At 41.2% G+C, this 27,138-nt stretch overlaps 2 protein-coding genes across 2 annotated transcripts in view; one reads left to right on the forward strand and one right to left on the reverse strand.

Moving 5' to 3' along the window:
- LOC119570620 (ribonuclease 3-like) overlaps positions 1-5,588 on the forward strand; it is a 32,822-nt gene extending 27,234 nt beyond the window's left edge. The window contains 1 exon segment of the mRNA XM_037918292.1: positions 1-5,588. Within this exon segment, the coding sequence (XP_037774220.1) occupies positions 1-713 (713 nt within the window). The 3' untranslated portion in view covers positions 714-5,588.
- LOC119570608 (protein lingerer-like) overlaps positions 5,407-27,138 on the reverse strand; it is a 27,254-nt gene continuing 5,522 nt past the window's right edge. The window contains exons 2-17 of the mRNA XM_037918284.1: positions 24,812-24,947; positions 24,252-24,521; positions 23,188-23,293; positions 21,893-22,408; positions 21,666-21,761; positions 21,396-21,553; positions 20,257-20,492; positions 17,742-18,831; positions 16,977-17,400; positions 16,623-16,778; positions 14,732-16,328; positions 14,484-14,616; positions 10,190-12,826; positions 9,773-9,948; positions 7,364-7,679; positions 5,407-7,103 (exon numbers count right to left, since the gene is read on the reverse strand). Of these exons, the coding sequence (XP_037774212.1) occupies positions 6,979-7,103; positions 7,364-7,679; positions 9,773-9,948; positions 10,190-12,826; positions 14,484-14,616; positions 14,732-16,328; positions 16,623-16,778; positions 16,977-17,400; positions 17,742-17,862 (5,685 nt within the window). The 5' untranslated portion in view covers positions 17,863-18,831; positions 20,257-20,492; positions 21,396-21,553; ... (3 more) ...; positions 24,252-24,521; positions 24,812-24,947 and the 3' untranslated portion in view covers positions 5,407-6,978. The remainder of the gene's footprint in view (positions 7,104-7,363; positions 7,680-9,772; positions 9,949-10,189; positions 12,827-14,483; positions 14,617-14,731; positions 16,329-16,622; positions 16,779-16,976; positions 17,401-17,741; positions 18,832-20,256; positions 20,493-21,395; positions 21,554-21,665; positions 21,762-21,892; positions 22,409-23,187; positions 23,294-24,251; positions 24,522-24,811; positions 24,948-27,138) is intronic.

Below are 27,138 nucleotides of genomic sequence, written 5' to 3' on the forward strand. Positions count from 1 at the left end.
AGCTGTTCCCGCAGCTGGACCACCAACGTAGAGTTATCGAGAAGAGCGTCAAGATCCAGGGCGTCTCGAAACTTGGCTCGCCACACAGAGAGAGAGATCGGGGCAGAGACAAAGACCGGGAGAGGGAGAGGTCCGGACGGGGATACAGAAGGGAGGAGGAAAGGCGAGGAGATAAGGAGCGCGGCAGAGAAAGGGAGAAGCTATGGGAGGAGAGGCACAAGGAAGGAGAAAGAAGCAGAGGTGGAGATAGTAGAGGCCGAGTGTTTGGGGAGAGGGATCAGCTGGCCGGAGACAGGGAGAGAGACAGCGAGAGGAATAAGGCGAACGAGAGGGACAAATTTAGCAGGGAAAGGGACAAGCCGGGTGGGGAGAGAGATAGACTAACAGGAGAGAGAGAGAGGCTACCAGGGGAGAGAGACAGACCGTACAGTGACCGAAGCAGAAGTACCGGAGACCGGAAATACAAATTAATGTCAGACGAGGAGAGGAGATACAGATCAGATGCAGAAAAATTACACGACGACAGGGAGCCATCCGAAGAATCGAAATTGCGTACATGCACAAAGAGCATGTCAAGAGAAAATGCAGACTCGGACCGAAATCGAGAGAAGTACAAGAGCTACATGAGAATGCCATCTGCTGAGCACCACCTAAAACCAACCAGGAATTCCAGGAGCGATTCCAGTGCGAAGCCCTCGCGCTCAGCTTGGTAATTTAGATATTTTCATTTCCAGATATGCCTTGTGATCATCCAAACATTCCTCGTCGAATGACAGTTCGGCTATCATGCTTGTCAGGGGTCTTTGCTTACAACGGTCATATTTATTGTTGAGAAAAAATGATTTGCTAGTCATGAATTAAGACCTCAGGATCGGTAACTTATTATTTTAAATGCTGAAATGCCTTTTGCTTAAAACAAAGAAATCCCATGATATTCTTGAGTATTGCCGAAGTCTGTAACCAGTGAATTTTGTGATACAATCAATCAAGCGACAAGTATTAAGGTTCTTAAAACAAGTTGTAAAATTAATGTCTTTCAAGACGGTGTAGGGAGTATATTCTATTATTATTTATGTTACCTAAAACGTATGTGAATATGGCATAATACCTTGAATAGCATTTTTGTTCGTATTTGAAAATTTATGCTGAAACCGGTTTTATACTCTTATTTTAGATGCAATTAATTTTCTGAATGTCTTTTAAGTGTATGTTCAGTCTAATGTGTATGTGAAAGTGATTTTATAATGAATGTATTATAAATAAATATACATATTTTTAACCCTGTCAGAAGTTGGCTTGGTTGTTTGAAACGCGGTTTTCTTGGAGAAATTTACTTAATCTTCATTTCTTTTTTAGAATAAACATGGTATGCATCAACAGTGTATAGAGGTGTATAGCTTTACATTTTGTATATCTCCTGACATCCCCCCCCCCCCCCCAAAATCACTTGCTTGTTGTTGTCGTGGGGGGGGGGGGCTTAGGAGATAGGGACTGAGGCCCAGTGTAGGGAATCACCCCTGCCTCGGTCCTCAGCCCTCCCCTCAACTAATTTTGCATGGCCTTTTCTTCTCTCCTTTTTCCTTTTCTTCGTCCCCTTGTTCTGTCCGCTTATCGTAATCGAGAACTCATTTTTGCCGTTTACGCCTCAATACTTTATCATAATGATCCATGCTCCCTTAACTCCTTCCCCTTCTAACAACTTTTACCTTATACTGTACCCCCATCAGCTCCCCTCTCTACCCTTTTCATTACCATACTAACCTCTAGTACTGTTCAACCTGTAACTTTCCCCAAATTAACTCATTCCTAATCTTTTTCGCTACTATACTTTACCATAGCGCCATATGACCTTTAATGACATATAACACTTCCTTACCTGGGGCCTTTGCCCCCAAGCCTCATGCTGTCGCTATATTTTGAATACGCCACTAATGACCTTAGATGTTGAAGCAAACGAAATTTTTCAATAAATGAACAAATGTCCCGACATGTTAGTCTCTTTTTTTATTTATATTTAGGTTTCATAAATTTCTTGGTTTTCTACACATTAAGAGCTCGCAAATACTTGCTATTGTGCGTAATGAAATTAATGGTTGTCTATGTATTTACTTCATAAGTTCAAATCTAATTTATGTAAAGTTAACAACTGTATTTTTGCTGGGAAAGTCCTCGTTTCTATTTTAGGTAGCAAATCAGAATCAAGTAGGAATCTTAATGTTCATATAGTGGTTTTCTCTAAAGTCATTAGCGGCATATTCAAAATACAGCAATAGGGTGGGGCTTAGGGACGAAGCCCCAGGTTAGGAAGTCAGTCTCTGTCTCTGTCTCTGTCTCTGTCTGTCTGTCTGTCTGTCTCTCTGTCTCTCTCTCTAAGGTGATGTTTGTGGATTTCCAGAATGGCCAAAAACAAATGTGACAGACACAAAAGGTCACACCATTATGACAAAGTATTGTGGCGAAAAGGATAAAATGAGTTAATGATTAGGATAAGTGGACAGAAGAAGGGATGAAGAAGACAAGGAATAGGAAAGGCAAAATTAGTTGAGGCAAGTGATTAGGTCCAAGGCAGGGGTGATCCTCTTTTACTTTAATTAAATAAAACTGATGCCTTTGAACATACATTTAACCAGTTTTGCACCCAATCTCCAGTTAACTTGAAAGGAGTCTACATCAGAACAATTGAAAATAATGAAAGTTGATTATTCAGTAACATTTGTATTCAGAACTATGACCATTTATTATTCACTTTTCCTGCGTCAGCATCTAAGGACATTAGCGGCGTATTCAAATTATAGTGATAGCGTGAGGCTTGGGAGCAACACCCCCAGGTAAGGAAGTGCCACATGACTTATAAGGTCATATGATGCTATGGTAAGGTTGAGTAACGAATAGAGTTAGGGATGAATTACAAGTTGTACAGTACTAGAGGGTACTATGGTAGTGAAAAGGGTAGAGAGAGGGAGCTGATGGGGTACAGTATATGATAAAGGCTGTCTGAATTGAGTGGGGAGCATTGTGTTGAAAACAGCAAATATGAGTATTGAAAAAAGAAAGGACAAGACAACTCCGTGCAAAATTAGTTGAGGTGAGGTCTGAGGTCTCCGTCTCCTAAGCCCCCTCACGACAACGAGCAAGGGATGGGGAGGGAACTATTTAGCTCCCTGTGAAGCTAAATGGAAGCCATATTTAGCCTTATTCCCACCCAATTTCTCCCATTTAACATTCTTAATCAATATAAAGTTTGAGTGGTTTGTCTTAAAATATCTTGTGCAGAACCCCCCCCCCCCCCAAAAAAAAAAAAATTTTCACATGATACTCTGATATTCAGCCTATTTCAAATTTCTTTTTTGTTCAGTTGCCTTAACTCCTTAATCCTGTGTTCATGCGAGGTCGTAAGCACTCCATTAATATTCTACCACCTGCCATTATTTTGCATGGCATATCCAACAGTAACGTACCAATGCCCAATCATAGATTGTTACACTATTTGTCATGGCCAAACTAAACTTATCAAACCTCAACCTGACAGCTTAATTTTTGCTAAAACCCAGTAATAATTTTGGCACCACTATGCATAACAATTCCCAGTCAGTGGTTTGTTCTCTTATCCTGTGTACAATAATATTGTATAGTTTTCTGCTACTTTCTATATTAGTATTTATTGTTGTTTGATAATCCGAGATTCACTTTGTGAAATTGGAAAGTGCTCTCTTCCTTCAACTTTTGATATTCTGCCACTAGGCATTTTCTCGTGTTTCTTTATTTTTGTTACTGCAGTCCCTGTATCTTTTCTTAAATACTCCTATGATTTTAATAAACTAAAATGCAAAATTAATCATGCAATCACTTTCAAGTGAGGCTTTAGTTTTTCTACATCTATATACATCATGAAGACGAGATGTAATAAACATAAACAACTTATATATAATAAAATATTAAAAGGAAAAATATATTCACAGTACTTTCATGTAAGAGATACTAGAGGGGTATGCATATATTCACGTCAATATTTGAAGGAAATCTATCCTTCTGCTATCCAAAATAAAGCCATATCCAGGAGTGCGCACATGCCTATTAAATAATGTCAAAGGTGGCTGAGCAACCAATTCCTCTTGCAAACTGGTTGTTTTGTCACTACTCGGGACATGCATAACAGTCATGCTTACTCTCTGGACATGGCTTATTGTATCAGTTCAGCAATACTATCAAGTTTATTTAAATAAAGAAATCAATATCTGAAATATACTTTAGTGTGTGGTCTCTAAAAACTCAATTCACTGAAGATCATCTGTATTGCTATCAATGAGTTACTATTTGCAGTTATTTTAAATGTTCCTTAGAAAACTTGGCTACTTCTATTTCTATGAGAACAATGTAACAAACCTCAATGATAATTATAACATTTGACTGCATATATTTCTTTAAATGTAAATATACTATAATTCTCAAAAGAAAACTTCAGTTTTGATTTTTTGAATGTTTATGCAACACTGTGAAAATCAAGATTCACATATTGAATCTTTCTCTCACCGTCAATATTTACATTTAAAAAAGAATAAAAATAAATAAAATGAACAAGTAAAAAGCAAATTCAAATGTACATCACCTATCACTATTATAAAACACTAAAAATACTTTTAAAATAAGCAAGAAGCCTACTACAAATTCTAATGAGTGGGAAAATGAATAAGATATCCAGTTAAATGGATCGCTTTCTCTTTATTTCATAGTGGGAATAAATGTTTTCTTCTACATTTGTTAAGATATGTAAACTGAAATGTTGTCTTTGGATAATATCATTAAAGTGTTTCAATCACTGTCACTTGGGTGTAAGGGAGAGAAAGGATACGAGGCAGAAGAAAGGAAATGAAATTAAAAGTGTGAAGTTACCACACAGTTTCTAAGATAAGTCTAGTTGAGCAAGACAGTTCTATGCGTGCAGCATACTGTAAGTACTAGTTGGTGAGGCGAAGAGTACAGAATAGCCTCCCTTTTTACCATTTTTTCTCCCAATTCCTAAAATCCAAAATATTATACATCCCAAAATGAAGTAGTTAACACTAACTGTTGGCAATGTATCTATATAGTAATAATAATAATGTTCATAAGTAAATAGATCTGCTATCTAAATAAACAAAGATGAGATAAATAATATCAAACTCAACATGCATTAATGACTGTTGTTTAAATATACCATACATACATTATCAAATGCCTAAATCAAATTTTCAGATAAAACTACAATAAGTTACAAAAACTGCCATTTTACCTGTAAGGTTTGCAAGGTACATTAATACAGTCAAGAGCAGACAGCAGTATCATGTATCTTTAGGATTTCTCTTTATTTGTCTAAGCTTACTTTGTCTATCATAAGCTAGCTCATAAGGATTGCAAAGTAACACACACTCCAGGAGACATTGAGTTTATTGCAATAAGACAACTACACAAGGTGTGTTGAACTTGCTGCTAAGAGTGTTGAGGAGGGGGCGAGGCCCCTCACTCGCTCTGGATCAGTATAAAAGCTGAGGGGTCTAAAAGAGTCCCATCCATTCAATAGTGTGGGGCCAATTAAAATTAAAAGACTGTGACGTAGGCGTGCCACGTGGGTGGTATGCAGGTGTGGTTGGTTGGGTAGGCCGCAGCCAATATTGTAATTCTTGCCACACCCACTAGCTGCCACTGCCACGTGAAGCAACACGAAGCCTTCCCAGAGTTGCCCATACAGTGCGCTTTTCAACAGCGTAACAATGAGGGAACGATATCAAGTCATACACATGGTAAAATGCCACAAGTTACAATAACATATTGGAACCTCAGCTAGCCAGACAGCATACCATCAGGGGCAGTGACAGTAGAGCATGGTGGCCAGGGGTGCCTAACCCTTTCCCTGAAAATAACAAGGGAACAGGTAATGGGTGTGTATTCTGTCGCCATGTGTCCCATAACATTAGCAATGGCCCCAGTTTCCCCAGGTTCCTCAGCAGCAAGTTGGCGCCATGGCCAGCAGGCAAGACAGCGTCACGGGTTACCCATGGCCTGGTCATTACTCTCTTCTCTATGGTGTAAGATTGGCAGGGTTCACCCATCATTTAACGCCTCTTGCACTTTGGTCACGCTCTTTACATTGTCAATGTAAACCTGTTTCTTATGTAAATGCCAGTAATAATGTCTTAGGCTTCAAAAATGTTCTTATATAGTGATCAGCATTACTTTCTATAGCATTTTCACAAGAGGGATATCTTCCAAAGGGTACACCCTCCTTTTCTTAAAAAGCTCATTTCTAACCCTACTCTGTAGTAGCTACAGGAACCATCAATCCTGAGCCAGTAAACCAAAAGAAATCATTTAACAACTAGAAGAGAGACTCATGTGCATTACACACTTACTTTCCTTTAGTGGAGTAGTATCTTCTTGTATTAAATAAACAAGCACAGGTGCCCTTCCCAGTACCACTGAGTCCTTACTTAACTGACAAGATACAAAAATCAACCAAGAGTAACATATGCACCGTCCATATGCATTTAACACTTCTAAAAGAAACCATAGCATCAATCATGTCTATGTTTCTAGCACAGCGTTGAAAGCTTTTCAAATAGAGGAAAATAAAGTTCACTCAACATTACGCACTTTGCCTTTCAATAGAGAAATAAACCACAAATTCAAACTGTTCAACCACAGCAAATCTTGCCTCACCACTGGGTTTATCATTTCATTTACATTTTTTTTTTTTTCATTACTGATATAAATCTTCTTCCAAAGATAAGAACTTTCTCGTCTTAAGAAAAAATAATGGTAATAAAAAAAAGAAAGAATAACTTTATGGATAATTAAAACATGATCTTTTAAAATAAGGAAGAAAAAATAAATTCAAACTTCGTCACCATCATGATACACGGTCCATTGAATACCACCTGCACTTTAGGACAGCTAAATGCCTCGCTTCGTTTTTCACAGAAGCCTCCGCAATCACATGAGGCTTCATTTTGGCTGGCCATCAGCTGCTGTGGAGGGTGTAGCTGACACCTTGTCAACTGAAAGCTCCTCCTTGGTGGATGAAATTGACTCTGCTTGCTTGTCTTCTCCTTTCTTCTCTGATTTTCCAGCTGTGTAAGAAAATGGGTTTCTTAGTATATTTGTAGAATCAGAAACAAGTTCTAGCTAAAAATATCAAGCCTGGTCATATATATACCAAAGCTGCTATCATCATGATAATATTAATAATAACAGAAATAATAAAGTAATAGTAATAATAATAGCAACAATAACAATATTATCATTACAACAATAATTACAGCAACTACTATATGGTGATATGAAAAAGAACAGCTGAAAAGAAAGCATAAAGCACCAAAAGAGGGCTAACCTTCCCGATTGAAGAATGCCTGAGTGGTGCTCAAAGCATCTGCCCTCAACTTGGCCTGTTGGGCTGAGCTGGGGGGGTTGGAGCTCCTCTGCTGAGACTGCTGCTGCTGGCCCTGTGACTGGCCACGGCCACCACGATGACTGCCACTGCTGCCAGAGCCCTGGGCTGCTGGTGGCCGCTGAATGGGGCCAGGATTTGGATAGCGCGAGTTAGAGGCCATTCCAGGAGTTGGGCCACTCAGGGTTTGGGTGCCCATGGGCAACTGGCCACGCAGACCCATCACCATGCCTGAAGACCTTAAACTTCCACCCATCATCTGAGGAGAGTGGTTAGCAGTTGCAATTTTGTGAGATAAAGACAAAAAAGTGAAGAGCCTGATCTTTCACAAGTGATAAGAAAATTGATCCATTAATACTACCCATACATCACTAACAACCTTTCTACTTTTAACTGTCCTCTTAGATACATGTCCTCCTTAAACTTTATTCTCAAAGTCCCACCATGTTGTGTATATATAATTATTTTCCCAAGAATAAAGAAAAAATATCTGTAAAGTTTCTTCAGTCATACCTCTACTAATAGCATAAGGAAGATGCTAAGAAGTCAGTAGAGGGATGAAAAACACAAAAATAATACCACATGACCTCTCAAAATGAATGCAATACTGGGGTTGAAGAAAGAAAAGCTACTGCCCCTCACTTTGCAAAATGTTAAACTCTACTTCTATATACTTCAAATAATACTTTTTGAAAACAAATCTAACAGCTGCTTCAACTTCCTGAAGACATTAATCAAATATACTAATTTAACCCTTGAACCCATTTCCTGACGGGTGGCATGTACGCACGTGCCATGGCATGGCAGGACTATCTGCCGGGGGCATGTATGTACATGCCATGGTGTATGTATGGAGATGCCAGTTATTTTTTGTTACAATCACGGCAAAATATTATTTTTCTGCCACTGAAAGTGTGATTAAGTCGTTTTTAACACTCATTTTTACTATGAAAAAAAAAAAAAAAAAAAAAAAAAAAAAAAAAAAAAAAAAAAATCAACCAACTCCATGATGCCGCACACTGCTTATTTTATTCAGACTATAGACTGAATAATGATCAACTATGGAGTCTATATAACAACAAAAATACCCTTCAGTCTCGATTCATCAGGAACTTTGGCAAGTAGAGACTTTAGAAAATAATGAAAACTGAAAATACAACTATCTTCGCATTATTACGAAGAAACGGCATGGGATGCTGGTATTTGGCATGAGTGGTCGCGCATGCTAGGGCGACGATATAAGCCCCCGGCAGCGAGGCCCAGGCCACTATGAATACTACCCGTCGGGAAAGGGTTAATTACACTATCAGAAATCTCTGTCACTGACTCCAGAGGCTTCTGGTAACCGTCCTGCCATTGGCCTGGCAGTCCGTTACATGTAGTGGAACTTTCTACTCTGTGATGCCTATAGATGTACCCGGCACATTGAGTTGGTTTATTATGACTGCTATAGGCATGGCTTGGCAAATATGGGTTAAGGGTGCACAGACATCATTGGTGTCAGAAAATAAACCATTAAAAAAATGGCCTATTTCACTTCAATATCATCTAAGATCACTGTAGCAGGCACAGGAATCATTAGGGGCAGATGCCTGAGCAAAGTATGGCACAATGTATAATTAGGCTCCAAGAAGCCAAGCTCTAGCAAGTGCTTGATAATATCGTAATGACACTATCTTTGTATGGTAACCAAGCCAGGGCTCCTTTGGCCAGAAAGTATGAGAAACAGGAGGGAAAAGGGTTGGAACAGTCACTTTTTTCACATTCCTAAATTTGTTAATTTTTTTTGCAACCCATCAATCAAGCAAAGAAAAAGACTTAGCAAGGCAAAGCTGTAGCAGCTGGAAAACATTAGGAAAGTTTAAGAGACCATGTGAGAATAAAAAGAAAGGGGGACCAGTGCCTCATGTGAAATGACACCATCATTGCTAGCTGCTCTCCATTAAGGCAGAGCATATTTCAAGGAGAGGAGGGGAGAGGAGAGGAGAAGAGAAGAGAGGAAAGAAGAGAGGAGAGATAAGATAAGAGAAAAGAGAGAGAGAGAGAGAGAGAGAGAGAGAGAGAGAGAGAGAGAGAGAGAGAGAGAGAGAGAGAGAGAGAGAGAGAGAGAGAGAGAGAGAGAGAGAGAGAGCAAAATTTTGTATATTAACTAATTATCACAACCCCAAAAGAAATTACTGAAACTATTAATGAGCTTTTAGTGGCCCCTAAAATGCTAAATCAATAAAATAGAAACCCTTTTATAATCACACAAGTATGTAATGTTTGAAGTGAATGGGGAGGGACAGCATGAAGAACATCAATACCTCATGCACTTAGAATACCCGTAAAGGAATGAGAAAAGTCTATTACCTGTGTTGTATTCTGTGACGTATATGAAGCATTCCTATTTGAGCTTTGGTGTGACAACCCAGGCTGAGATGCCATCTTTCTGCTCTGAGTTTTGGGTGAAGATATTTGTGGTACTCCAGACACTGTATGTGCACTACTGGTGCTGCAGCTGTTGTTCACAGATGAGGATATACCACCTGCAAGTGTATAGAACACATTATGACCAAATAATCTCCATGATCATATTTTGTAATAATTATTAGTGACGTTACTCAAACAATATCTCACATGTAGAGGTATATCATGAACTAATATGAGTAAACACTGCTAAGACTGTTAACAACAGGAGCAATTATGAATTCATGCATCTTTTTGAAAGTGAATAAACAGAGGGATAAAAAAATTAATAAAACTGTAGTCATAATTCCATAAACTCACTTGAAGTTGGGAAAAATGTTGATGAGAAGGAATTCTGCCCAGCTCCTGGGGACTTGAGCTGCTGGCGGGCAGTATCCTGAATGTTGGCTCCAGGTTGCAACGACTTGAGGAAGCTTGCAGGAAGTGTGGGAGCACCTCGAAATGGCTGAGCTCCCAGTTGCTGAGCTGCAAGGCTCATACTAGACCCAAAACCCTGCATTCCTACACCTGCTGGTCCAGGTTGAGACTGATTACCAAAGCCTTGTAGGCCATAGGCTGCAGGTGGAGTTTGCAGAGGTGGCTGTGCTTGCTGTTGCACTGCTGCTTGAAGGGGAGATCCAGAGGCAGTGTAGAACCCTGCTGGCTGCTGTGGGCCTCCAGGACCTGCTGGAGGTGCAGCGGGTGGACCTCCTGGGGCTCCAGCACCATTATTTGAGTAGAAAGAACTTGGCTGCTGTATTGTCTGAATAACAGAATTCTGCACACCAGGTCGCTGGACCAGCTGGGATCCTAAGAGACCCATGGGCTGACTGGGATCATATATATACAATTGCGAGGGCTGAGGACCACCTTGCAAAGCAGTTCCTAGGCCACTCTGCTGGAATGGTGTCCCAGCCTTAGACCCAATGGTACCAAAATTCTGCTGTGAATTGCCAAAAGTTTGTGAAGAGGGTTTCACTGCTGATGACATTAGGGAGTTTGAAGCTGAAGATATCAACACTGTATTTTGGTTCTGAGGTTGACTCTGTCCAAAGCCAGCAGGCTGTAAGCGGTATTGTGATAAGTTGTTGGTATAGAGATCAGCTGGTGTTGTGAGTGGTGGTGGTGTTTGCAAGAACATGGACTGCTGACCAAATGCATTGCTTCCCAAACCTTGGCCAAGACCATAAGGTGGATATTGTGAAAACTGTGATGCTCCTCTCTGTCCCAACACAGGAGCACCATCCAAAAATGGCTGGTAGAGACCAGTCTGTGGCAGCTGTTGGTTTGAATTATACATCATAGGAGGTGAAGGAATGGTGCCACCAATGCCACCAAATGTAGCAGCTCCCCCACCCAAGGCTTGATAGATGCTGCTATTGGATGGCCCAGCTGAGCCTGAAGCCAGGGGAGGAGACAAAGACCCACTAGGGATCCCCAAGGATGATCCTCCTGGGCCTGGGGACACTGAACTGCTTGCTGCTTGTTGCTGCGGCTTTACCTTGCACACATTGCCAGAGCGGCTGACTTCTGCTTTGGCTAAGGATGCTGCAGCTGATGATGTATATGCTGCTGATGATGTGTATGCTGCAACAGAAGAGGTATAGACCATTCCACTGCCCATAGCTGCTCCCTGTTGTAGTGGAGATCCTCCTTGGTATCCACCAACATCTTGGGAAGGATCCTCACAACTCCCAACAGTTGCGGAATCCTTCGTTGTGAACGAGGACTCTAATGCAGGTGAATGATCAAGTCCTGCAACACTATCCACAGCAGAGAAGCTAGCAGTAGAAAATGCAACTGAACTTGTGACATCTTCAGCATGTTCTGGCACAGGTGCCATGGTTTCCCAGACCTTCTTGACAGATGCAATTTTCAAGTTGAGATCATCTGTTGATGGTGAAATAGGGCTCTGCATACTTCCAGATGTCATCACCAGTGATCTTGGAAGGCTGATGCCCTTAGTGCTCACAGATCCTGGCACTTCTGCTAGCTCAGAATCAAATGTAAAGTCTAACTTCATATCAGCACCATTTTCTTCCACTTTAGTAGAGAAACTTAGTGGCAATTCAATTGGTTCAGGCTTTTCAGACTTCTTATCCTTCTCTTCTTTTATGGCAAGGGATGCCTCTGGAGAAGCACTCTTCCTGTCTCTACTTTCGCGTTGTCTCTGAGGCTTTGGAGCTTCACCAAACTTGGCCTTATACTCGGCACCTACAGTTGCATTTACGGTTCCTGCAGCCTTAAAATTGGTATTCTCAAAAATGATGGTCTGGGAGGGAACTGATGTCCCATCCAATGTAGTTTTATCAACCTTGGCAAAATTAGTTGGGTCATCACTTGGACTTGACCGCTGGCTACTGCCACCAGAGTTGGGCTGGTCACTGATTTCAACACCACTGTCATGGTTATCGAATGAAGGTGGCTTGCTTCCACCCTGGCTGACTCCATCTGTTCCTGCTGCAGCCTGGGAAGGTGAATTTGCTCTAAGTGTTGCTGTTAAAGGTTTATCCCAGGCATTCTTTGGTGGTGGCAATGAAGCAGAGTCTTTTACTGGGAAGAGTGTGTTGGTAGGAGATTCAACAGGGCTACATGAGCCAGCATTCTTTATAGCATTTATACGATTATTTTCTCGCTGCTTGGCTAGTCTTGGGGGAAGCTTACTCTGACGAGATCGCTCAAAACCACTCGACTTGCTGGATCGACTCTTCTTCTCTTTTGGTTGTTTCTTGGCATTAGAGGAAGGGGCAGGTCCAGACACAGTAGTTGTCCCTGCTGTTCCTGTTGCCTCTGTAACTACTGCAGTAGCAGCAGCAGCAGAGATGGTTTCTTCAGGCAATGGCTTGCCCTTTTCCTTGCCAGACTTACGTCTTGTGACTTGCTGAAAGCCATCATTGGAATCAAGAATATCACCGATGAGTTCAGAAACCTGTGGCTGGTCATCTACAATCACAACACCTGAAAATGAAAATGTTTTGAATTTAATGTCATAGAACTCCTCTTTGTCAGAATATATTGTTATATCATTGATACACACAACCATTCTTTTTCTAAATTTCTTTATACACTGATATACTACAACAGAAAGTTATACTACACAGTGCAAAACAAATAATTCAAAAGAAGGGTCCACACTAATGTTAGAATTGGATGCAGCAATCTATGTCAAACATTAGTATTGTTGCTTTAGCACAAGTTGCCGAACATATTTAAGTAACCAATACTTTAAATGTCTAATCTAACTATATAAAAGAAAATATTAAAGAAGTAAAAAACTGATGAAATTGTGTAGCAATAATAAAAGGGGGGAAAAATAACTGAGAATCAAGGAAAAACTGAACCCATCATTAGTACTGGCAAAAGTCCAACATTAGTAGTTGCATGCTCTGAAAAAACTATGAAAAGCACAATGGAATTCAAAAACAAAAACAAAACAAACCCAAAATAAAGTATAAAAATAAACAGGGCCATACAAAACATTTAGAATCAGCTTGGTGAAATAAAAGGCTCCAAAATTTTTCCCTTAGCTTATGCTAAAGCAATCAAAATCACCTCACGAGGGCAACATTTGACCTTATTCAATTCATCATGAGTTGGTTGACATGGATTGTTGTGGAAATGGCAACAGGAAACTACTTACTAGCATAATTATTCAAGTCGATGCCCTCCAATGGGTTGGCTTTCTCTTGCTTGGGCTTACTTTTGTTGTTGACTTCAGAGAGAGCCTGATGTACCATGTTAGGGTTTAACTTTATCTCATGCACTTGATTGACAGTAGTTTCATTTTTTGTGCCCTTTCCACTTGTTGGTCCACTCTTATTTCTTTCATTTTTATGGGGAGCCTTCTTCTCACCAAACCTCTGCTGGCTGGCACTCTGGGGAGCACCTGGGCCATCAACTTTAGATTCCTTGCCAAGTGAATTGCGGCCCTGGGATGACCCCCCACCTGATGAGGGAGCCCAACTACCACCACCGATCTTCCTGTCGGTTTTGCTTCCCTTACGATGGTCGGGTTTAGGGGCTGGGTTCGAAGCCTTCTCTTTGTTCTCCTTCCGAGCCTCAGGATCACTACTTTCAGATGCTGTTTCCCAATCAGCCTCTTCAGTTGTCTCAGGAGTCCCTTCTTTTACACCTGGCTTGTTTGCTGGCGTTAATACCACTCCGACCCCCCCAGAGCCCAAGACCGACGATGACACAGGTGTCCCTCGACCTCTCTTGCTACCGCCACCACCCCCTCCACCACCACCACCACCATTATTGCTGCTGCTGCCACCACCACCACCACTTCCACTGACGCCATTTCTTTGACGCTCAAATTCACGACGTTTCTGGAATCTAGGTGGCATACGGTCAAACCTACTCTGCTGTTGTTGCAGCTTGCGTCCAGCAGCATCTGTCTGTCCTGCCTCTACAACAGTTGCTTTACCCTCATCAGCAGTACCTGCCTTGCCACCACCACCACCACCACTAACACTGTGTGCTGGTGCTGACCGCCCCCTGCCCCCAGCATGGCCCTGAGGGACTGAAGCTCCTGCTGCTCCACCACCCCTGGAGCCTCCCCGCCTGGTTTCCCCACGCCCCCGGCCGCCACCTCGACCTAACTGGGAGCGCTCACCATCGCCGCTCTCCTCCCGGTTGTTGGGTTGAGCAGAGCCACTGTTGGTGTTCTGGTTGCTGCTGGCGTTGTTGCTATTCCCTCCACCTCCTTGGCTGTTCCAGTCTCCCTCGCAGCTGTTGCTCCAATCATCCTGCAATATGGGTGAATAATTGTATTATTTCTATTATTAAACTCAGTGTTTAATCAAATCTTTCGAGGCAACACAAAACCTCTATATATTATTTATTAACAATTAAACCATTTACCTTTCGTTCACGGTGAGAACGTGGGTGGTAGTCTTCATAGTAATATTCCTCATCACCTCTGTAGTTGCGCTTCTGGAATCTTGGTGGTGGTCCTCTTCCTCTGCGGTTGAAGTCCCCACTGCGACTCCCTCGGCCACCACGGTAAACAGGATAGGTGCTACCCCTGGGTCCACCACTGCGACCTCCACTTCGGGAGGATTCGTAGCGATTTCCACGGCTGCCACGACCTCCAGACGACACTGGTTTGCTGCCCCCGCCCCGCTCGGCACTCTCCCTCTCAGCCACTTCTCCACTCTTTCCCTCAGTGGTCTCTCTTCCGCCGGTTGCTGTTTGAGAAGACCCTTGTGCCAGAGTAGTGGTTGTAGTGGTGGTGGTTTCTGCTATGGTCCCGGCCAGCGGTTGAGGTTTCTGATTTTGCTGTGGCTGTTGCTGCTGTATTGGTGGCTGGTGCTGGATCTGCATTAATGGCTGAGGTTGCTGCTGCATCGGCTGTGGTGTTGGTTGTGTGGTGCCAATTGGCTCTTGAGGAGTAGGCACCCTTGCCACTGTTGGTGCTGTTCCCTCGGTGGCTGTGGTGCCGGTGTTGGTGGTGTTGGTGATAGTGTTGCTGACCTGACTCACAGTTACTGTTGTGGCTGTTGTAGTGATTGGGGAGGTGCTCTCGCTGTTTGTGGTTGTTTGTTTGGCCACGCCCCATATGTTGGACTCCACGGCCTTGGTTGTGTTGTTGCCGGCTGTGCTGCTGGTGGTGGTTGTTGCCAAACCGCTGGAATCGGGGCGGGAGCGTTCTGCGTTTTTTGAACGGCTCGCCCAAACATTGTCTCTCTGTTCCTTGGGATGAACCACTTCTTTCACTTCTATCTTCCTTACAGGTTCCCCCTGAGACTTTTTGAGTGTTGTCATGTTTTTTCTTATCTCCTTTTCCTTGTCTGAGGCCTCTAGTCTCTCCCTGGTGATGGGAGCTGGAGCATGAGTAGCACGGGCTCCTTCCTTTAGCATTTCACGGTGAACCTCTTTCTCTTCTTTTGTTACTTCCTCTTCATTCCCTTTGGGGGGCTTTTCCTCTTTGACCTCTAATTTCTTTGGAGACTCTAAGAGGGTCTGTTCTCGACCAAATTCTTCACCCCTGCCTTCTGATCTGTAATAGTCATCATACTCATAGGTGGCATCGGCCCAGGAAGTTATCTCCAATTTCTTTTCCCTTGCAGGTGCACTTGAGGGGCATCGCTCAAAGGAATCCTTGCTAGCACGCGAGTCTCTGCTGGCTCGACTGTCTCGGCTGTCTGGCCGCTGTGGCCTGTCTCGCATTTCATCACGTAGCTCCATCTGCTTCTCTGCAGCTTCTACCTCCTTGTCCCACTCCTTGTGCACCATGCGGAGTTCACCCGAATCATAATCTGGCTCCTTAGGAATGACAGGATCAACCTCATATGGGCGTCCCCATGACTCCATTTTATTGTCACTGCGGCGCTCAAGAAAGCTCTCGCTGCTTCTTTCAGAGCGTTCATTTCTATCATCAAAGACTTTACGGCCCTTGCTTCCTTCCCTTTCAAAGTCTCTGCCTCGGTTGTTCCAATCTTCACCATTCATGTTTCGCCTGTAAACACAAGAGGTTATTCTTTTACCTTTAAAAAAATCTGTTTTAAAATCATATCCACATTCCAAATGATACTCAAACATTTACTTATAAACGGGCATATAAATATATACAATAATGTGTATCCATTTCATTCAATTAAGCAAATATTAAAATTACGACTAATGACAGATGAATCTTCAGTATAGTACTTAACTCTATCAATTATATGATATAACTTTCAATGCTACAAAAGCTTGCATGTCATTCTTCATGAATCAAATCTTAGCTTGATAAAAAGGTTGGAAAGCTAACCGTCTATCATAATCCAAGTCTCGCGGCTCAAGACGTTCCTCATACTTTTCATAATAGGAAGTTCGTGCCCAACAATCACGGTCCCGGTCCCGGTCGCGATCACGGTCGCGGTCCCGATCCCTATAATTTCCTTGGGAGCCTCGGCCGCGATACCTCCTGTAAAGAATAAAATTTGTCATACAGCTTTATAAAGGATAAAAAGTATTCCTCCAAAAATGTAAAACTGAAGTCAAGTATATCCTCAGCTGGTTAAAGGAACACTGGCTTTACAGGTAATCAGTTAAGCTGAAGTATTTCATTTCACTATTAGTATCAATGCAAACATTCAATTTAAAAATACTTGTATTCCCTTACCCATCTCTATCTGGTCTATCATAGAATTCATCCCTGCCTCGAGAGTCAACCCTTTCTGGTCTCTCTACTCGCTCAGGTCTGTCAATGCGTTCTGAACGATCTGGCCTGTCAATTCTTTCCGAGCGATCTGGCCTATCAATTCTCTCTCCACGGTCTGCTCGGTCAATTCTCTCTGAGCGATCAGGTCGGTCAATGCGCTCTGAGCGATCTGGGCGGTCAGATCTTTCAGATCTCTCAATCCTGTCTAGGCGCTCTGACCTATCGTTTCTATCAGATCGATCATATCTATAGTCTCTCTGGTCTGGGCGATCCAGCCTTTCCTCTCTATCATCTCTGTGACGTTCTGCTGAAAGTCCACTTGCTGGCCTCTCATCTGTAATTTCCCCAGAGGTATCACTGTCTGTCCTCATTCTTCTCTCTTTACCTGTATCAATAAAACACACAAAAAGAGCAAGTTAGTATACTAACAGGTCCTTCATAAACTGAAGTCTATCTCATTTTAAAAATTATGATAAAATATGACTAGATACAAACAAAAAATGCAATTAACCTATCAGTATAATGATCTGATTATAAAAACCTAGCTCTGTAACACAGCAATCTTACATTTGCCAACACTGTAATGACTGTTTTACATCTTTTCAATCTCCTATCTCTAAATACAAATAGCTTTAAACCTTAATAACTATTTTATAACTTTTCAAACTCGTCTCAATCTATACAAATTTAAAGTTTTGTGTTTCTACAAAAAATCTGGTCACTTACTTTCATTATCCCGATTCATAAACCGTCCTCCTGCGCTTGAACCAAAGCGTGGTTCAAATAATGGAGCTGCCTGTGAATTTTGTCCACGAAAAGGTTGGCCACCCCCACCAGCACGCATCATCTCTTGTTGCTGTTGTTGTTTCTGGAATCTTGGAGGTAGCTTACTTTTGAACTGCGAGGAAAACACTGGCTGTGAATCCCGCTGTCCATCACGTCTATCAAAAGGTCTATCATACTGCTCACGTGGATGATCCCTGTAACTGTCCCTATAGTTTTCTCGGCGGTCTGGGTGTTGCCGATAGTCCCGCCCATCTCGGCTGGGAGGCTTATCGTCCCTCGACTCACTACTGCCACGTGAACGCTCCCTGACCGCATCAGGTTCTTCTCTCTCCCTTTCATCAAAAACCCTTGGATCTCTGGACTTCTTGATAACCTTGTTCTGCTCAAACCTTTTCTTTTCTTCATAGCGCTTCTCCTCCTCTTCATGGCGCTGCCTTGCTCTCTCCAGGGCAACCTGTACCTCATCTCCAGGGACCCGTTTATCACGCCATGAATCCTCTTCTTCCCTGGGGTGTGATGATGGTGACAAAGATGGTGCATGAGCTAACTGATGAGTAGGAGGATGCACAGGGTGAGAGAGGGTGGGCGAGATGGGGGATGCACAGATGTGCTTGCAGGTACAGTATGAGGGGAGTTGTGTGCCTGCACATGTTGGGGGGGACAGCCCCGGTTCCCAGAATTCTGTGGGCCACCATAATCACGACCAGATCCTCCACGATAATCAAAACCTCCTCGGTGTTGCCACCTTTCAGGGTCACCAGGAGAGAATCTGCGGTCACGATCTCGACGGTCCTCAGCCATGTCGCGCCTATTGTCACGTTCTCGAGAACCTTGGGGATTTTTCTCTCTCATGGAAGATTCTCTCTCGGGTTCTCTAGACACTTCACGGCGTTCCTCTGACTCTCGGGCTATATCCCGGCCTCTGTCTTTTTCCCATCTATCCCTTCGATCTGACTTCCGTTCTGTATTTCGTAGGGTAGGAGTATCTTCATCTACAGTTCCTTCATCTTCACTGAAGTTCAATTTCTGGCTACAAAAAAAAAAGAAAAAAAAAAGAAAAGAAAAAGAAAAGAAAATATACAAGTTCATTAAAACTGCAAAAATTATTCCTTATTTTATGAAAAATCTATTGTACACATGACCCTTACAGACAGGTCATGTGTACAGCCATCAAAACAAACCACTTCTGCGAGGTACGGCTATATGCGCAGTAGTGTGCTAGTGCACGTGAAGCAGGAAATTCTACTACATGAAGGAGACTCCTATGTCTAGCAGCTGGACATTACCAGAAATCACAGGAGTTTATGATGCCAAGAGATTTCGGATACCCAGCAGCATTGGGTTAATATATGCACTGGAGAAAATATATAAAAACAACAAAATACACACTATGGAGGATGTGAATTGGCTATTTTATTCAACGAATGACATTTACTTGCAAAAAATGCCACAACCTTTTTAAGGTTGTGTGTGTGTGTGGGGGGGGGGGGGAATAAATAAATATATATATCAATCTATAAATAAAAAAATAATAAATCGATAAATCTAACAATTCTGTAGGAATCACTTAACTGAAAGGAGAATGAGGAAGTAATTCTGGTACATTTGGCAAATTTTATCCAGCTACAACCTAAACCTATATTCTCTTATGCCTTTTAGCTATATGATGGGACACATGTATGAAATGAGACTTATCATAATATATGGTATGTGCACTCTACAAACATCTGCTTGGTACCCCTTGTCTCCCTGAATAAAAAATGTGAATGCTTTGGAACAACAATCCTGCCTTTCTTCAACTAGTGAATGTATAACACAAGAATTCTTGTAATGTATGGTATGTACAACCTCCAACACACACAAACTTTCATTCCCATATCCTTGGTATTCTCTAGTGTCCCTGAAACAACTATATCAATTCCTCTTAGCAGTTTCCATGCCCTTTTATATGTTAATGCAAGTAAAAGGTATAGAATAAGAATGCTTGTCATGTCCGCCTTTCTCTTTACTCCATCATCATTATATATGCCTATCTTTGTCTGTCTGTCTGTCTGTCTGTCTAATCAGCACAGGATTTACATTAAATGTTGCCTAATCTCAATGTCTATATACATCAAAGATAAAAACTGAAGTTAGGTAAAAGATGAATATTCAATGCCTATTTGCATCTGGACAGCAAGATATGATCAAGGAATTGTGGTCTTTGGAGGTGAAAATCAAGATGATATCATAAATTAACTGATCTCAGCTCAATGCTTGAGATTTGCTGAACATGACTAAAAGGTTAATTAGAAAATGTCATATTAAGGCCACTGATACTTATGACCTTGATTTTCAACCAAAAAATATATTTAACAACTAATCACTTTACTTTAATTAGGATGCCACAGAGGCAAAATGTACAGGCTTAAACTAAAAAGGTAAAACAAATAAATTTCATAAAATTGATACTTACTTATAATCAACTTCCGCTGCACTAGTAGCCCAGCCTTCTGTAACACATGGATCATCCTCAAACCCTTCCAGGGCCTCCTTCTTTATAATAGGAGGAGGCACAACTATATCTTCCTCACTGTTGCCTGAAGGGGAGGGTCCATTCCCTCTATACCTCTGGTCACGCACGTAGGGAGCACGAGGGTGACCCGGGTAATTGGGGGGAAAGGCTCCAGGGAAGCTATTACGCATTACTTGCTGAAAGTGAAAAAGGTAATTATTATTTTTTTTTTTTTTTCTAACTCGCAAAATGGATTTAACTTGTTATTGACAGAAAACATGCATTTTATCTCCATTTCCATTTCAAGACATTTGGTTCTAAAAGCACTTTGTAGTCAAGGAAGTCAACTACTAGGCCTACCTTTTGCCTCTTCCCTTTCCATAATTTTATTGGAGGAAAAGAGGTCTTAAAAGGTCCTATTTTTATCATTATTACTATCTTTATTCATATCAGTATAAAACAAATAAATAGATGAGAACAATTTTAACCCCATCCCAACAAGTTACGTGTACACACGTTATAACAAACCGCTTGGTCTGAGGGGTATGGATGTACGTGCAGTGATGCGCCAGAGCATGTAGCAGACTTCCGTGCCCATGTTTATGGCACAGAGATATCTGATACCCAGCCCCATTGGGATAAAAAAAAGATAATAGCTCTAGGGCAAACCTTTCTTAAAAGATTTATGGTATTGGGGCATATTGATAGTCTGATGGACGAGTCCTTGATGACTAAACCCTTGTGGAACAATCAGTGTAAGAGGAATTTTGCCTTTCAAAACTTTTAATTCTAGCCATGGCATACTTGAGACCTGATATTTACTGCATGAAATTTCTGCCTAACTAACATTGAATTCATAATTTGTCAGCTTACTGACATGGGGGGGGGGGGATAGCACTATATCAACCTAAATTTGATATAACAAATAAGAATACTATGAGGAAACAAATGACAAACTTAGAGGGCAAAAGTGAAAGTTAAACTTATATCTGGTGGTATTTATTTATTTTTTACTTACTTAAAATAAAATACATCTCACTATCAGTTGTGTTGGCTAAAATATATTGCTAATATATGAAACAGGTTTTCTGTGTACTCACATAAGGAGGAACAACTCCTCTATATTGCGGCGTAGGACCATGAGGTGGTGCTGGCCCAATTGGACCAACAGGGCCCCCCGGCACTCCTGAAGGACCACCAGGAGGGGTTCCTCTTGATCCCATCCCCTGATTACGATTCGGGGGATGAATATCGCCTGCTAAAACAAGAAATTTACTACTAATAAGAAAAGCATATTTATATTAATAAAGACGATTGCTGGTATTTACTCCATTAATCTTCAATTAGCAATAGGCTGAAATTAGGCTTACCATTAAATGTACCTGGGTTTTGTGGACTGGGCAGGCGCTCATCCTGCGGTGCTTGAGCTACACCACGTCCACCACCCTGAATCCAACTTCCCTCTGCTACAAATTGAGAGAAAATTGAGTACATCTTAGTTTAAAGTCATAATATTACATTAGCCTCATTGCTTATTTCAAATTTTAATACTACTAAAACCCACTTCCTGAATGAACTGAACCATAGCTAGACTCACTCTGTGGCCGTAAGCTGGGGCCCGGCCCATACTGAGGCGATGACTCTGCTAGTGAATTGCCACCACCAAGTTTGGGGAACTCCCGCTGAAAAAACGGCGACTGTTGGACTGAGGAGGATGGTAGGGGACCACCATCCAGTGGGAGTGGTGCCCCAGGGGAACCACCAGCTGCTGCCCCAGCGCTTGCTGCACTGCTCCATGGTTTGTTTTGGCTGTTGATGTTGTTTGCAGCGTTGTTTGTAGTATTGTTGGTGGGTGTGTTGTTGTTGATACTGTTCATGTTGCTGCCAATATTGTTGCCTGGGATGTTGGGAGTGGCTGTGGTCTTCATTGTGGCATTGTTGCTTGTATTTGTGGTTGTTGTTGTGGTCGTGGAAGTCATGGATATAATGCTGGTACTGAGGTTGTTCTGGTTTTTGCTTTTGTTGACACTCCCACTGTTGCTGTTGGCTACGTTGTTTGGCGTATTTATGCCTCCACCAATGCCACTTTCCAAAAGCTGACTGCCACCAACTACTGGAAATAAAATAAACAGATTGGAATACATAAAAAAGAATCCATTTTGTTTCATGTTATTTCACTACTCATTACAACAGTCAAAATTCATTTTACCATAATTCATATCTAACATTCATCTTTCATAAATACTTACAGCTCACAAAGTAACAATATCATGACTCCTAGTAAAGGTACAGTATCTCAAGTATCTTTGCCCTCAACACTAAGTAGGATCCAAAGGTCACCTTAAATGCCAATTTTCCAAAAGATATCTGATCCATGTTAATTACCTCCCCTATAAACTGTAAATCATTATCAGATTTGCTGTAATGATCTGCTGTTTGTATGTGTGGCAATTCATCATTGTGTATTACCAATTTTAAACAACCAAACTTTAATTATTTGCCATATTAATGACCTACACTATTTAACCTTGGTACAGAATATGCATCACTGAAATGGCAAACATCATTAAAATTTAGTATTTAGTATAACAGGGCATTTTGCTTCATTTCCATGGTAAATTTTCACACATTTGTGTGATTAATTGTTGAAAAATTAGCAAATGTGAAATACATTTTGAAGTTTATATTATTTCCAACAGCATAAACTAAAAAGCATTTTGTTTATGCTATGAAAGTAAAATTATGGAATATGTAAGTATCCATCCCTGTCCTGCCTTTCCTAAACAATTACAAATACCACGTGAACTAACCATGCTTTTCTGGTCAACACATACAAGCATAGCCATGAACACTTCCTCTACAACACACAATTTTAACATACACTTTTCTTACCTGGGGGTTGACAATTTAGAGTCGAGTTTGTGATGTTCCCTATATTGTTGTTGGTTGATACTTGGTTGCCCACATCCACACTCATAGGTGCCCCTGCCCCGGGTGCCTGTAAAATGTAGAGAAAGAATTGGTTAGAAAAGTCAAGCATCCAATAAGAAAGAAAACAACAAATTACAACAAAATATAAGTCTATTCCTAGCATTTTAAGGATGAAGGAAGACAAGTGTGAGAGAAGGGGAGAGGAGGAGAAAGAAGGAAAGTAGGAGGAGGAGGAGAAAGAAGGAAAGGAGGAGGAGGAGGAGAAAGAAGGAAAGGAGGAGGAGGAGGAGGAGAGAAGGAGGTGGAGGAGAAAGAGCAGTTAGAAGAGGAAGAGTTGGAAGAGGAAGAGTTAGAAAAGGAGGAGGAGGAAGAGTCAGAAGAAGAGTTAGACGAGGAGCAGCAGCAACAAGATGAGGATGAGGAGGAAAGGGAGGAGAAGAGGGGAGAAGGGGAGAGGAAGAGATGTGGGATGAGGAGGAGGGGGAGAGGAAGGAAGAGAGGAGGGAAAGAAGGAAGGGGAGGGGGAAGAAGAGAAGAGAAGAGAAGAGAAGACAGAGGGAGAAGAGGGGGGGGGGGGGGGGGGAGAGAGAGAGAGAGAGAGAGAGAGAACACGAGGGAGGGAGAGAGAGAGGGAACAAGAGGGAGGGAGAAGGAGAGAGAGAAAGAGGGAGAGAGAGAGAGAGAGAAGGAGAGAGAGAGGGAGAAAGAGAGAGAGAGAGAGAAGGAGAGAGAGAGAAAAAGAGAGAGAGAGAGAGAGAGAGAGAGAGAGAGAGAGAGAAGAGAGAAGAGAGAAGAGAGAAAAGAGAAAGAAAGAGAGAGAGAGAAAGAGAGAGAGGAGAGAGAGAGAGAGAGAGAAGAGAGAGAGAGAGACAGAGAGAGAGAGAGAGACGAGAGAGAGAGAGAGGAGGAGGAGAGAGAGAGAGAGAGAAAGAGAGGAAGAGAGAGAGATGAAGAGAGAGAGAGAGAGAGAGAGAGAGAGAGAGAGAGAGAGAGAGAGAGAGAGAGAGTCTGGACTTCAGTCCTACCTTGGGAGTGATTTCGAGAGGTGGTGTTGGAGTTGGTGTTCCCTCCTGTGGGGTTGAGGCCCCATCGGGGGTTGTCTCCTCCGCCTTGCTTCCCCATCCTTGTCCACCGGCTGGTACCAAATTCACGTTAGGGTCGTTGCCGCTGTTCTCTGCTTTCAAGCTAGGTAAGTTTGCAGGGGGGGGCATGCGCCGTACGGACGCCACTTTACCCAGGCTTTGCATGCCATGTTTCTGAATTACAGTCTTCTGGTTTGTTTCAATAGACTTACCCTGTAACAGAAACCGATAAAAGTAAGTTAAAGAAGAGCCTACTTATCCTACCAATATTTTTTTTTTTTTATCTTTCCTTCTAAGATCTGTTTCATGAAAGAAAGTAGTACGGCGTCCATAAATCAAATAGTAAGCAAAACTTTTTCATTAATCATATACATATGCACTGTCAATTGAGAGATTGTTGTTGTTATTACTATTTTATCAATGGTTATTATTTTTTCATTTCTTTAATAGCAATTCAATATTCCCCCACAACCTTGAATGACTCTACACAAAAACAGTCTCACCTTAAATATATTATTTATGTTCAGCGATTGAAACTTCTTTGATTTCTCCCCCTTTGCTTGTGACCCGGACGATGCTGACATGCTGATCACAGGCGCTCATTTAGATGCTGAGGAACCTGTGGAACGAACCGCTAAGCTGAAATGAATAAGAGAAAAGAAACCTGATATTGCTGAGCTGCTGATAAGGTGGTAATGATCAAGATAAAAATAACCATGGCAGTAGTGATATATATACAAGTACATGTATTATGAGGTATGAGATATAGACATAAAAACAAAATGCTACTTGAGATTCTTTTTCACTTTGCAAAGTGTATATTAAGTTTTATATAATGCAATAATAATATAACCATTTTAGTTATATCTTTGTTCTGATTTTCTTGATGATCATACATTGTTATTGGACATCTTAAATATCACCACACAAAAAATGACTCTAAAGCAACAAAATGCCTATAAGGATATATAATAAAACTTTTTAGCATAAATGCTGTAATTTCATCTTTAAGAGTCCTATTTTAGCTACAATTATTCAAAGAGGTTGGACTTAGCACCTAAATAGTTATAGTCTGACAGTCATATTTTTTGCACTTACACTAGCAAACTCATGTTTGACAAGTCATGCTGACTTGGCAGAGCCTGAAACTGCTGCCAATTAAGAAATAACGAAATATAAACAAGCTGCACCCAGGCAATTACCAATCACAATTTTTCCTGGTCTATTGTAAACTTCAAAATAGTTCTATTTTAGTAGTTTTATTCATAAAACATTGCATTCTTTTGGTGTCTAAAAATAATCTTGATATTTACATTGGCTAATGTGTTCACTTTATATCATTAAGATTAATAAAATACATGAGTAAAATTTTGTTAACAAAGATTATTCTATAATAAAATTGGCATAGAACTGACAGATAAATGGATTCTATGGCCTCTTTCACATTGGACACAATTCTAGCAAAGAAATGAAATCATAAAATGTTAAATTGTGAATGATCCTGTTAAGTGATCACATGACCTCAGGCCAGAGATTGGACTGCTTTTCTGTTCTGTGATAAATTGTCAGGGAGGTCTACTAACAGTTCACACAATGGCTGTGATTAAACTATTTAATTCAATTTTTACAAATTTCCTATTCTCAACCCTTCCATGTTTTTTCTTTTCTATAAATATTCTATTCTAAGGCAGTTAATCTTCACAGCATGGACACTAAGCTAGGACAAACTGAAGATATTCATGTAGAGGAGAAAGTGTTGAAGTCATTGGTATAAGAAATAATCTGTGGACATGAACAGTAAGCCACAAATCAAGGAAATAGTTTGCTCCTCATAGCTGCTCATAGCCAGCTCTATCTTCCCATGCACACCAGGCTGGAGACAATGTTTGCCAAGGGGCATAGAGGGGGGGGGGGGCTATCACCCTTCCCCTGCTTGGATAATGCCTGAGGGGGATACCCAAGGGGAGATTGTTATCATATTTTATAATGTGTAGTTGAGGACAAGTGCACCTGTTGCCAAAAAGGCAATATGATCAAAATCAAGTTTGTTGATAAGGTTATTTTTCTAAATATACTTTTATTTTTAAGTAACATTGAGCCTGTATATTATCTATCTTTTTAGAATAATGCAGTGTCTGCTTAATATGCAGGTATCACCATAATGTATAATTTTTATCTGGGTGCCATTCTTACCATTGTAGCCTACATATTGAATAACCCCATGTCAACTATAATATGTATTGCCAGACAAAAAGAGAATCCAGAACTCACTATTAAAGAAAGCTGTGAATGTATTTCTCAAAACAATATGAATATGAAAGTTTTTGCAGGTCTAGAAATAAGATATTTTAATAACTATTTAGCACTGGACCATAACAAGTGCTACTCTGGCCTCAGTGCTTTGCTCTCCTATAAATGCTAACAAATCTCCATTACATATATACTGGCAAGACAGAACCTGAACTGGTGCCTTATGAGGCAATAATTGGCCAAGGAGGTCCAAATGTTCTATCCAGCCAGAATGGGGAGGTTTGCTGACCAACCTTTCAGTACAAAGCATCACTTGATGCTTAGATCTACACACTTTGAAGAAAAAAATGACTTATTTTCCTTGGTTAAGTATGCAGAAAAATGGCACTGGCAATGGAGAAACAAGGGACCCCTGACCAGGGAAATACAAAGTTCTTGGGGTAAAACCCATGTCTAGATGGTTTTAAACTCATATGGTAAATTTACTGGTAGTTTGTTTAGGACGAGGTTCACCTGTTTGTACTATAGTGACACGTTTCAATTATATTATTCATATTTTACCATGCAATTTCCCTGGTAT

Source organism: Penaeus monodon, chromosome 4 (assembly GCF_015228065.2).
Source record: "Penaeus monodon isolate SGIC_2016 chromosome 4, NSTDA_Pmon_1, whole genome shotgun sequence".
Taxonomy (NCBI): domain Eukaryota; kingdom Metazoa; phylum Arthropoda; class Malacostraca; order Decapoda; family Penaeidae; genus Penaeus; species Penaeus monodon.